This window comes from Lampris incognitus, chromosome 2 (assembly GCF_029633865.1).
Source record: "Lampris incognitus isolate fLamInc1 chromosome 2, fLamInc1.hap2, whole genome shotgun sequence".
Taxonomy (NCBI): domain Eukaryota; kingdom Metazoa; phylum Chordata; class Actinopteri; order Lampriformes; family Lampridae; genus Lampris; species Lampris incognitus.
The window spans coordinates 22,891,708-22,905,084 of record NC_079212.1 but is presented as its reverse complement, the minus strand read 5'-3'; the positions used below and the strand labels follow the sequence as shown (position 1 = coordinate 22,905,084).

At 43.3% G+C, this 13,377-nt stretch overlaps 1 protein-coding gene across 2 annotated transcripts in view; it reads right to left on the bottom strand.

Moving 5' to 3' along the window:
• The window catches only part of copz1 (COPI coat complex subunit zeta 1), a 29,101-nt gene that overhangs the window by 5,178 nt on the left and 10,546 nt on the right, over window positions 1-13,377 (bottom strand). For both annotated transcript variants that reach the window (XM_056272995.1, XM_056272994.1), the window contains 4 exons: window positions 7,620-7,688; window positions 7,405-7,486; window positions 7,228-7,319; window positions 3,636-3,691 (listed from right to left, as the gene is read on the bottom strand). In XM_056272995.1, the coding sequence (XP_056128970.1) occupies window positions 3,636-3,691; window positions 7,228-7,319; window positions 7,405-7,486; window positions 7,620-7,688 (299 nt within the window). The remainder of the gene's footprint in view (window positions 1-3,635; window positions 3,692-7,227; window positions 7,320-7,404; window positions 7,487-7,619; window positions 7,689-13,377) is intronic.

The window sequence follows — 13,377 nt, the reverse complement described above, 5'->3', positions numbered from 1 at the left end:
GATGAAGATGCAGGGGGCAGGAAAAGATGGAAATGGATGATCAACTGTGGTGACTGCTAACGGAAGCAGCCAAAGTAGTAGTAGTAGTTCACTTCCATTCTATGCGAGCGAAGGGGCGAATAAACATTCGAAAGAAATTTGCGTCTTCGCTTCGTGTGGAGTTCAACTTTGACTGGTGAATCCGCAGCTCAACCAATAGCAGTGTGTGTGGTTGACCCCACTTGGCTGTAGTTTTCTTAGTGAGCCAAGATGGAGACTTTGATTGTTGCTGTGTCTAACCAGCTGGTCTTGTACAACACTGCCTGTGAAAACTACAAATATCCCCAGAACAGAGATGCTGCCTGGCTGGCAGTGTGTACAGTGTACAGTACAGTGTACAGTGACAGGCATTGAATGTAAAATTTATTAATAACAAAATTCATATTTTGCGGTATACAAATATAACTTGTACACAACGTTCTTCCTCCGTATTTGTCCATGAAACTATGTACAAGTGAGACAATTAAATTAAAACATTTATTTATCTTTCTTTGGACTTCAGTGTACATTTTCCCATCGCAAAACCAAAAACCGCTCATGTATGACCGAAAACCATAACCAGTCAAACGGACTACAAGCCAGCAAAATTATTTCCATGTGGGTCACATCCTGCACTGCCCACATTCAGTATGACAAGATACAAATTTCGCCTCAGCAGCAGGTGGTCATTCAACTGCATTCGTGCATGTGACCGTAGCCTTACAGCGTTTTAACCAAATGCGAAGCGAAATCTCGCCTCACTTTCCTTGCGTGGGTTTGATCGCTTGCCCAAAAAATGAACAAGTGAATTTTTTGTCACATCACAACAAGCATTTTTGACCACACCGATGCTGCTAGCAAGTTTGCTAGACCCAATAGAAGACAGCTAAGTTATAGTGATGGGAATTACGACTTTTTTGTTTACTGAGCCAGTTCATTAGGTTCAGCTCAGCAATAACAACTGGGTGATTTATGACAAATAATGTGAAAACATCAAACTGTTACACGTGTATTGAACATTTTGTTTATATTGAACTATGTTTTGTATGTTGGCGACTGGCGCAACAAACAAAAGTCTCACCATGCTCGGCTCTTAATGTTATTACCAGTGTGAGATGTTCCTGGGTAATACATACTTTTTTTTTCTTGGGCATGTTCCATCTTTATTGGATAGTGATAGTAGAGAGAGAGAGACAGGAAAGGCAGGGGAGAGAGAGGGGATGACATGCAGCAAAGGGCCCGGGCCGGATTCGAACCCATGCCGCTGCGGTAAGGACTCAGCCATCCATCCACTATCCAAGCCACTTATCCCCATTGGGGTCACGGGATGCTGGAGCTTATCCCAGCGGTCATTGGGCAGCAGGCAAGGAGACACCCTGGGCAAGCCGCCAGTCCATCACAGGGCCGACACATTTACATCTAGGGACAACTTAGCATGGCCAATTCACCTGACCTACATGTCTTTGGACTGTGGGAGGAAACTGGAGCACCCGGAGAAAACCCACACGGACATGGTGAGAACATGCAAACTCCACACAGAGGACAACCTGGGATGACTCCCAAGGTTGGACAACCCCGGGGATCGAGCCCCGGACCTTCTTGCTGTGAGGCGAATGCACTAACCACTGCCCCCCCCCGTGCTGCCCCACAAAGGACTCCATAAGTATATGAGCCATATGAGTCCATAAGGACTCAGCCTTATGTGGCAATTTCTGGATAATATTTAACAAATACATTTTTGGATCAGCTTAGTTTTCTGTCTTGTATTAATTTACAAAAAAAAAGAAAAAAAGAAATCAGCTCAATGGTTACCAGCTCATAGAACCGACTCGTTCGCGACCAACACATCACTAGTGAAGAGTAAGTCCCAAGTTCATCATACGTTATCTTGCTGTGATTGCATGGGCGGATACCTACTATAGGCAATCCATACCCTCGGTGGACCGCCTGGCAATCTATCTCCGGTGGGTATCCACACATGTAAAACGATTCTTATTTGTGTATAAAAATTATAATTATATGATAAATATACAAAACAAATTAAGAATAGAATGACAATTACTTTATTTTCTCATTTCTGGACAGAGCTTTACTTTTAATCACTAACTCATGTTTGTATAAGTTAGTTAACTCCGTGTGGGCTCTAGGCTGCTAGCATACATAACATACCTGAGGTGGATGGGGCAACGAGAGATGATCTACAAGAAAGGCAGTCAAACTGTGCCTTTATCAACCTGTATTTGATGCACTTTCGCTAGATGTTTCGAAAGATTGCTTGTGTTTCTGCCCCTACATGCAAAAGAGTTGTTGCACTTGTGGCAGCAAGTATTGTCAGCATTGACTCTAGTGAAGTACAACTAGACTTTTAACTGTTTAGTTCTCTCCACCATTGTCACTAAGATCATGCTGTGTGTGTGTGTGTGTGTGTGTGTGTGTGTGTGTGTGTGTGTGTGTGTGTGTGTGTGTGTGTGTGTGTGTGTGTGTGCGTGCGCGTGTCAGAGAGAGGTGGAGAGAGCTGACCCCGCCCCTTGGCTCGCAAATACGACAGGCTCCGAGAGAGAGATCTCTCTTCTGGATTGGGAATAGCAAAAATAGCATTGTTATTTGTTATTGACATATATATTGATGTATTTGTTATTGACAACCCCTGAATTTAAACCCCGGGGTTGTCCAACCTTGGGGGTCAACCCAGGTCATCCTTTGTGTGGCGTTTGCATGTTCTCCCTGTGTCTACGGTGGGTTTTCTCCCGGTGCTCCAGTTTCCCCCACCATCAAAAAGACATGCATGTTAGGGTTAATACTCCTGTCTGTGTCCCTGACCGAGGCATGGCAAGACGAACTGGGGTTGGTCCCCGGGCGCTGCACGGCGGCTGCCCACTGCTCCTAGTTACACAGCTAGGATGGGTTAAATACAGAGAGGAATTTCCCCACAGGAATTAATATAGTATATCAAAATCAAAAATAAAAATAAAAAAATGCATCATAGACAAATGTCTTAATATCATGCTAATTAGAAATGGAGTTGGTGAGATAAAAGGTGCAAAATAATGTTTATGTAGCCGAAATAAATATTTATTTTCTTAGTTTCTCCAATACCGATAGCAGAACCGTTAGTGTCGGAGCTTATCAATACTACAATCTTTAATAATTTAGCACCGGTGCCCGTTTAATACCAGGTTAGGTACCCATCCCTATTTTTAAGTCGTGTTTGACACATGTAGCCTACTGATACCTACTTTAAGATGTGAATGTAAAACTTTAAACGTCCTCTGATTGAGTTTGTGAACGAATGCTTCTTATAGTTATTGTTGAATCTGTATTGTGCATCCGAGTAATTGGGCAATATTGTATAGCCTATATTTTGTACAACAGGAAGGTATAGTAGCATGTGCAAGTCCTACATCTGTATGATACAATTTTGTGTAAAATGATACTGGGTGCTATAATAGCTCATTGGGTTACATACGTTGGCTGTTAAAGCGGCAACGTATTCCTGTCAATTAAGATGCCTCCCCCCCGAAAAAAGACACAGATTAGAGATCTTGTCTCACTTGGTTTCCTCAAAAAAATGTCCCCACGCCACACCACTGTGAATGACAAAATGCAGGAAAACTTACCTCAACATCTGGCTGAGTGAATCAAATAGACAATTCAGAACTGCCATCAGCATAAGCTAGTGAGAAAAAAAACATCAGAATTCATTGGTGTTTATCCGGCGACATCTTGGACAAAATCAGTAACAGAATACTATCACTTTCAAAGTGGAATACTATGACTTCCAAAGTATTTTCTTAAAAATTAACATTTACATAATTCCTTCCAATTACTTTCTAATTACAAAGGCAAGCATTACAAAGTCTCTATAGATAGAGTCTAGCTTGCTTTGACTCTATCACTGAAGGAAACAACAAAGAAAAGTTCTTGAACAGTACCATTGTTGATGCATAATTTTTTGCATTTCCAATAAGTCTACTATGAAATAACCTATAGGAAAGCAAAAAAGTTTAAAACTCTTAGCCATCAACTTCATGTACATTGTAACAATACTCCCACCCAAGTCCCATAACCACAAATGATGAAGATTATATTCCAGTGTCTATGTGACGATGCCAAAATTGTTGACAAGCTAGGCAAGTCACAGTTGCTACCGGATAACCCTGACTGGCATAAACAATTCAAATTGTAGGCTTTTCGCATTAAATAGAAGACCAAATCAGGATGTACGTGTAGTGAAAAACAATAGTAAAAATAAAAAAATACACATCACCACTCCGACAAGACAACTGGCCTTGTAATTTATATGGACAGAATTGACAGATTGTTAGACTATATGACAGACACAGCCAATGTTGATGTCTACATGAAATACCTGAATATATCAGCCTGTGTTATTTTCTAAGTGTTTTACATCCTTAAAGTAGCACCACATAATTTTTTCCCTTTGACATATCATTAAATTCATTTTGGTCGTGTAGTGTGACGACTAGGGGAGAATGACACAATCACCGTTCAGAACAGTTCCCTGGAAGCCTTGTTTTCTCTGTGTATTTTGTCTGCCACAAGACACAAATCTTCCTGCTTAAAATAGGGATTGCTTTAAGGCAGTTATTTCCTGTTTCCTACTACAAAAAATAACATAGTACAGCAGTTTTATTATACCTTGTCTATAAACAAAGCTCTTCTTCCCCAAGTAGTCTTTTTTAAATAAAGCAAGTAGCATCCGGGTTGCGTAGCGGTCTACTCTGTTGCCTTAACTGCCTTAACATTTACAAATGCTTCATTGTCTGGTGAAATGAATGTTTGCTCATTTTTGTTGAGTTTTAGTTACCAAGTTAGAAAAGTGACACGATGGCGTCCGGGTAGTGTAGTGGTCTATTCTGTCGCCTACCAACACGGGGATTGCCAATTCGAATCACTGTGTTACCTCCGGCTTGGTTGAGCGTCCCTACAGACACAACTGGCTGTTTCTGCAGGTGCAAAGCCGGATGTGGGTATGTGTCCTGGTTGCTGCACTAGCGCCTCCTCTGGTCAGTCAGGGTGCCTGATCGGGGGGGAGATGGAACTGGGGAGAATAGCATGATCCTCCCATGTGCTATGTCCCCCTGGCGAAACGCCTCAGGTGAAAAGCTGTCAGGTGAAAAGAGGCGGCTGGCGACTACACATATATTGGAGGAGGCATGTGGTAGTCTGCAGCCCTCCCCGGATTGGCAGAGGGGGTGGCGCAGTGATCGAGATGGCTCAGAAGAGTACAGTAATTGGCTAAGTACAACTGGGGAGAAAAAGGGGGGAAAATCCAAAAAAAGAAAAGAAAGAAAAGCAAGTAAAATCCCAGAAAGTTGAATCAGTTCATCTGGACACAACATTTATTGACAGAAACGTTTCATCACTCATCTAAGTGACTGACTGCAGGTATCCCCACCCTTATAAACAATACAGTGGTGTAACAACCAAAAACAATGATCGGTTTCATATGCAATTTGCCATGACTTTTCAATGTTTATGTGTACTACTCACAGAGGACTCCACAGTTTACACCCATTTAAAGGCCAGTGGCCACTCCTTCAAGGATGAGGATGTGCACATCCTTGATAGGGAGAAATGCTGGTTTGAACAGGGAGTCGGAGGCATTTATGTGAAGAGGGGACAACATTCCCTGAACCGGGGGGGGGGGGCTAAGAGTACATCTGTCTCCATCTTACATTGATTTGATTGCAACAATTCCCTAATCATCTGTGAATAGTACACATGACCATTGAAAAGTCACGGCAATTGACCTTTCGCAAAGTCCCGCCCCCCTTAGTTACTGCCCGTCAAGCATTTCAGAACTATCCAGGAAGTAGCCGGAAAACACCAAAATATGAAGGAAGAAATCAGCGCATTGTGTGGGTAAAAGTAACAGTAATACTACGTTAGCTGTATTAGCTATCAATAATAGCTAGTAGCAAGCTTAGCTTGGAGCAGATAGGTATTTTTGTTGATTTTGGATGGATTAAGCTGGCCATGGCGTCTGCTATACGGCGAAATCTATTGCAGACATTGCGCTTCTTGCGTTCTGGGTTTCGGGAAGGGAAAGAAAATTACACCCCCTCCAAACTTTTCAGATTTCTAGTATCCGATTTGCAGATCCCATAGGCACACCGTTTCAGCATTTTGTTGTGTTTGAAAGCTTGATGGACCGTTGCTAAGGTAGGATTGGACAAGCACTGTTCTGGGCTGGTACTTTGCGAAAGGTCAATTTGCCTATGAAACTGGTCGTTGTTTTCGGTCATTATGCCACTGTATTGTTTATAAGGGTGGGGATACCTGCAGTCAGTTGAGACTGAAGAGGTCACTGAGATGAGTGATGAAACGTTTCTCTCAATAAATGTTGTGTCCAGATGAACTGATTCAACTTTCTGTGATTTTCTTACTGAGCATGCATAAAGACAAGTAAATAAATGCATGAGTCTTATTGATTTGCTATGACAAAAAAGAAAGGTCTTGGTTGTCTTTGTGATAGTGACATAAAGATGTTGACCACATCTAAAAAGTTACCCGGCGCCACTTTGAAGGTGTGCTATTCTAGTTTCGGCATGGATGCTTAGGATTCAATGTTATTTGTGTCGGGAAAACTTGGTGTTAGAACTGCCTGTCATTTCTCCAAGATTTTTATTAGAAAAAAAGATCACTGGATTGAGCAAATATGAAAGAATTGACCCGTATGGTGACACTACTCATATGCTCGAGTGAAAACAACCAAACATGTTGACCTGTTTAGCTTAAACTGGGTGCACCTCACCAAATCAAGTGTGAAGGATCAAAAGAAAATGTTTTCACATCAAAACACAATTTAGAATAGCAAAGAAAGAACTTTTTAATTTGAGGCTTTTTCTAGACACTTAGGCATCAAGCTCTCATTATTTTGAATGATTTCGCCATCCCTTGCATTGAAAACTGACTAAACTGGGGAAAAAAATGTTATGAGTAGTTCCAAATTTAAAACCCAACAGACTATAGCCCCCACCCAACCCCAAAGGACTGCCTTCATTTGATGTATAGTCAAAATGCACCAGCTACTCATACAATTTTCATCTATATCTATTAACAAAGAATTGTCCTTTATGATTTCATTTTATGTCAACATATCCCATGTGGCAACCCATCAAGTCAAATTCCTTAATTATAGTGAAAACTGTGATGCTTGTTCTTGATGCACATCTATAAACCTACCTCATTTTCATGTGAACTTCCAATCACATAGAAGAATAGGTCTATGTTGCTCTTGTAGACGACTGTGAGGCCTTCCAATAATGCTATCTCACCTATGAACACACAAAAACAATGAATGAAGCAAGATATGTCAGTTATTAATTTAGTCATTAATATGCTTGTCATGCCCTCCCTTACTATCAGTCCGATGCGTCTTGTTGAAAATGTTCTTTTCGAAAGCCTTTTGTTCCTTCACTGTGGGGTATGTATCATCATAATACTGCAAAATAAAAAAATTAAAAACACAGCATTAAAATAAAGCCAGCCGTTTCAGCGAGGAGTTCTGACAGCAAGTGCTTTTTAAAAAAATGTATCAGTAGGAGTTCTGCCTGTTCACTTGACAAGAATTATACCTTGGCATAAAGCCTGTCTCCATCATTGTCCAGAATAAGAACCGCTTTGACAGTGTACAGCGATGGCTCCTATAAGGGGAACAGACAAAGAAGGCATTAATTATGCTCACCAAAGCACTTCTAAATAGACGCAAGTTCAGCTACTGGTGCTGTTGAACACAGGGAGTGCAGAATAACCCCCAAAAAACATCCATTTACACCAGGAACTCTTTTTTATCATTGGCCAAATAAATGTGATGTACATTCTTGAAAATTGCAAAAAGTAGCCAACTCTCATAATTGGTGTAAAAAAAGCTGCCATTTCAGTGCCTTTACTGATTAATATTCATGAGCTCTAAGGCATCACAATATGGCATCATATAACATATTGCCCTACTGCCTGAAAAATGCTTAAGGGCATTGTGTCGCTTTTCTTGTTTGTTTGGGTTTGTTTTTTTTTCACCCTTTTTCTCCCCAATTGTATCAGGCAAATTACCCCACTCTTCCGAGCCATCCCGGTCGCTGCTCCACCCCCTCTGCCGATCCGGGGAGGGTTGCAGACTGCCACATGTCTCCTCTGATACATGTGGAGTCGCCAGCCGCTTCTTTTCACCTGACAGTGAGGAGTTTTGCCAGGGGGACGTAGCGCATGGGGGGAATCACGCTATTCCCCCCCGTTCCCCCTTGAACAGGTTCCCAAACCGACCAGACGGAGGCGCTAGTGCTAGTGCAGCGACCAGGACACATACCCACATCAGGCTTCCCACCCACAGACATGGCCAATTGTGTCTGTAGGGACGCCCGACCAAGCTGGAGGTAACACAGTGATTCGAACCAGCGATCCCTGTGTTGGTAGGCAACAGAATAGACCGCTACGCTACCCGGATGCCATCATGTCGCTTTTCTAACTTGGTAACTAAAACTCAACAAAAATGAACAAACATTCATTTCACCAGACAATGAAACATTTGTAAATGTTAAGGCAGCTAATGTAGGGTATTACTATAAAAATCCACAGCCTCAGATCTGTCATAATGCACAGTTGTACTGACACTAGTCTATCATCTCAGGTATTCAACAGAGTTTTTGAACTCTAGTGGCGGTATAGAACCCCAGGCTCCCACACAATTGGCGACTGAACCAGTCTTTGCCAATCCAGGGTGTTCAAGAGTGGTCTCAATGATGGGTCTTGCCTGCTGTCTTGATTGCATTCACACTACAGGCGACAGATAGAGGGTTCCACACTTGAAGACATTAGGACCATTCTTCACGCCTCGACTCCAATTTCACAAAATCGCAAAGAAAAACACGTTGGCTCAAAAAGGAAGTTGAAAAACAAAGCGTGCCAAAGAAGAGAGTGAGACAAGAGGGCCATGTTACCAAACTACAAGCAACTAAACCAGTACGGTTGTACAACTGCTGCAAACTCAACAAAAACAAGTCAGGACGTTGCACAATGAAGAAGACCTGGTTTCAGAGACGGCTGCAGCAAAGACTGTAAACTTTACATAAAAATAAAGGTGCCTCTAAAAGAGCCATTGTCTTGACCATGTTTTTCTCCCCCTTGTGTGCGCCATTAGAGGTTAGTGTGGATAAAGTGACTGCAAGTCCTGCCTGTTCTGTTACTATGTTCCCAAGTTTCAAACCCATTGGCTGTTGCCAGGGCTGGTCTTCAATTTCGATCTTTGACTCATTCAGACAATGCGTTGCAGTCGTGACAAAATAAACATGCTTAAATAAACAGGCTGCAAAGTTTGTTTGGTAATCTGCAGGGGGTGGCAAAATCTTGAGTCTTCGGCCCTTTGATACTAGAAGATAATCTGACCAATTGGCCCCATGTGGCTTCAATTGGTGAGGGCAGCTCGACGTGAGAATCAGACCAATTCTAGCCAAGAGTGGAGTTGATGGACTGGTAAAGTGCCCCAGCAGGTCCCTGTATTGTTTGCATCACATGTTCTTCAAGCACCAATGATTTTTTTTTCTGCAGTCCTGGCTGTCTGTTGTAGTCTGTTTCTGTCCTGTTTGGTGGCCGATCCCAACCAGGCAGTGATGGATGTGCAGAGAATAGACTGGATTATTGCAGAGTAGAACTGAATCAGCAGCCCCTTGAGGCAGGCTGAACTTTCTGAGCTGACGAAGAAAGTACATCCTCTACTGGGCCTTTTTGATGATTGTGTCTGTGTTGGATGTCCACCTTAGGTCTTGGGAGATTGTGGATTCTCAAAAGCTTTCCCCAGCAGACACAGTGCTGTTGAGTATGGTGATGGGGAGGTTGGGGGGCTCCGTTGAGCTGTTTGCCCAGTAGGCAAACTGCAGGTGGTCCAGCAGGAGGCATGTGATGTCCTTGAGGTAGGCCAACACCAGTCTTTCAAAGGATTTCATGACCACAGATGTCAGGGCAATGGGCCTATAATAATTTAGGGTTTCTTGGGGACCAGGATGATCATAGAGCTTTTGAAGCAGGAGGGGACTACACATGGTTTCAGTGATCTGTTGAAGATCAATGTGAAGATGGGGGCCAGCTGATCTGCACAGACCTTCAGGCAGGAGGGATACACACCGTCTGGGCCTGGGGCCTTCCTGATCTGGTGTCTCTGGAAGAGCTGACAAACATCCTCTTCAAAGATCCTGAGTGCACGTGGGGGGGGGGGGTCAGTGGGGAGGGTTGAGGGGTTGGCAGGGGGTGCAGTTGGTTGTGTGATGTGGCCAGAGAGGGTGAGGGGTGTGAGAGTGGGCTTATCAAACCTGCAGTAAAACACGTTCAGGTCGTCAGCCAGTTGATAGTTCTCTGCAGTGTGGGAATAGGGTCTCCTGTAGCTGGTGATGTCGTGCAGGCGTCTCCTAACAGACACCGGATCGTTAGCTGAAAACATGTTTTTCAGCTTTTCACTGTAGTCCCTTTTGGCTACTCTGATCTTCTTTGACAGTGTTTCTGGCTTGATTGTACAAGATCCTATCTCCACTCCTCTAGGCCTGACAAAGCTCCCTGAGTTTTGCTGTGAACCAGGGCCTATGCGGAAAGTTTTGGTGGGCACGCACATGTCCTCACAAAAGCTAATGTAAGATGTCACAGTGTCAGTAAGTTCATCCAGGTCTGTAGATGCAGCCTCAAATAACTCCAATCAATGCAGTCAAAGCAGGCCTGAAGCTCCAGTTTTGACTCATTGGTCCATCTCCTCAAAGCTTTAACCACAGGCTTTGCAGATTTTCGTATTTGTCTGTAGGTTCAGAGAAGAGCCAAACAATGATCAGAGAGTCCCAAGGCTGCACAGGGGACAGTGATAGGCATCATACTGTGTAGCAGCAATCCAGTGTGTTTTTCTCCCTAGTGGGACACTTAATGTGCTGTCTGTATTTTGGCAGTTCATGGCTAAGGTATGCTTTGTTAAAATCCCCAAGGATAATGAGAAGGGAGTCTGGATGTTTGTGCTCTATGTTTATTATCTGGTCAGCCAGGTGTTGTAATGCCTCACTAACACAGGCCTGAGGATGAGAACTCCCACTGTGAATAAAATGGTTAACAGTCAATGGAAAAAAGGGTCCAAGTGAGGGCTGCATGATTTCTTCACCACTGTGATATCTGTACACCGACCTTCGTTTATATAGAAGCCGTTTCTGCCTACCCATTTTTTCCCCATTAGCTCCATTTCACAGTTGCTCGGAGGAGTTGGAAGTGTGGCAGATGGAGTGAGCTGTCTGGAATATGCTCACCAAGCCAGGTTTCAGTGAGGCACAGGGCAGCACATCTGGAAAAGTCCATGTTTGTTCTGTTGAAGAGCAGCAGGTCATCCATCTTGTTGACCAGAGAGTGGACATTCGCAAGGTGGATTGACAGGGGCGAATTTTGAAATCCCCACTATCACAGTTTAAAAAGTGCTCTGGCTTGCTTCCTGTCATCGGCTCTGGCGAAGCCCATACAGCGCTACTGCTCCTCCAACTAAAAGCTTGGCAAAAGTTAAGACCAGTGGATAGTTTAAAAGTTCTCCCCTGCTGAATGTGACCAGAGAGTGAGAGCTGGGCACAAAAATAAACAAAAAAAGAAAAAGTACTAAAGATTGCAAAACCGAGGCTGCCATCTCTGGCATGTCATTCAATATGGCATCTTCCCAAGGTTGTTGACATCTTTCCAAGACTGTTAATATAGATAACCTTGATATACAAACATTGAAGGAGCAATAAACGATCTAATTCTACTTGTGGATACAACACGCCTTGACATGTCCTTTTTCTCCCCAATTACCCTCGGCCAATTACCCCACTCTTCAAAGCCGTCCCGGTCGCTGCTCCACCACCTTGCCAATCCGGGGAGGGCTGCAGACTACCACATGCCTACTGCAATTCATGTGGAGTTGCCAGCTGCTTCTTTTCACCTGACAGTGAGGAGTTTCGCCAGGGGGATGTAGCGCATGGGAGGATCAAGCTATTCCCCCCAGTTCCCCCTCCCCCACCGAACAGGCGCCCCGACCGCCCAGAGGAGGCACTAGTGCAGCGACCAGGACACACACCCACATCCAGCTTCCCAGCGGGAGACGCGGCCAATTGTGTCGGTAGGGACACCCGACCAAGCCAGAAGTAACACGGGGATTCGGTAGGCAATGGAATGCACTCTCTGCATAACTGTATGTACTGAATGTCTGTGGATATTTTTAAATATTTTTGTACTCGTGCGCTTTTTTTAACCTTTTTTTTAGCTTTTGGTCATCATCTGTGTATATCTTATACTGTTTGCTGTGTTTGTCTATGTCTGTCTTGCACTGTTTGGTGAAGCCGCAGTCCTCACTTCATTTTTAACATGTGCCTGCGCATTGTTTTTAATGACAATAAATTGAATTGAATTGAACTGAACGGAATTGAACTGAACTGTAGTCCCCGGCAGTCATACTAGTTTCCGGTTTGCCATCATCAATGGCATAAAGTTTGCGATGCCTACATGATTTACCATGGATAAATGTCAACAATATGTACAGAATTACAAGGGTGAGTAATTAAGCCAACATTCTAGCCTAGTTTATAGCCTAGCTTGATGTCTGTAAGCTTACTGTTTTTCTTCGTAGATTTTGTCATTACTCACCCTTGTAATTGTGGACATAACCTGACATGTACAATTTCAAACCTTTCACCCATTTGCTGGGGGTTGCAGGTGAAAGTGCGTCGAAATTTCTGTACAAATCGTTGACATTTATCCGTGGTAAATCTTGTAGGCATCGCGATCTATGCCATTGACGATAGTGCACGGCAATAAACCGGAAACTGGTAAGACTGTCGCGGTTTAATTAATCAGTGGTTATGGCACTTTTGTTTATTCTACTAACTCAGTTTTAAACTTGTCTGTCCTTTACAAAATTTGCCTGTCCTTTTTTTGTGAGGGGGAGAGATTTTATTGTTTTATTGTGTGAAGCACTTTGTGTTACATTTGTTTGTATGAAAAGTGCTATACAAATAAAATCTTATTGATTGATTGGTTGATTGATACTGTAAAAACAGTCATCATCGCAAAATGTTAACTTATTTCTTCTCAAAACATTATCAGTTATGTAAATAATGTCATCTGAAAAAAAGACCCAGTTTAATATTATTGTGGTGAATTCAGGGGGGCAGCCGGGAACCGCCACAGCCGTGACATGAACCCGAGTCTCCCGCACCACGGGCGACAACGTTAACCAGTCCACTAAAGAAAGGGTCCAACCCGTTACCAAGGCCTAGCAATTCTGTTTATCTGTGCACGTTACACTACCCCGTCCTTCTGGAAGTGCGTCCCCCCACGCGCTTCCGATGTATG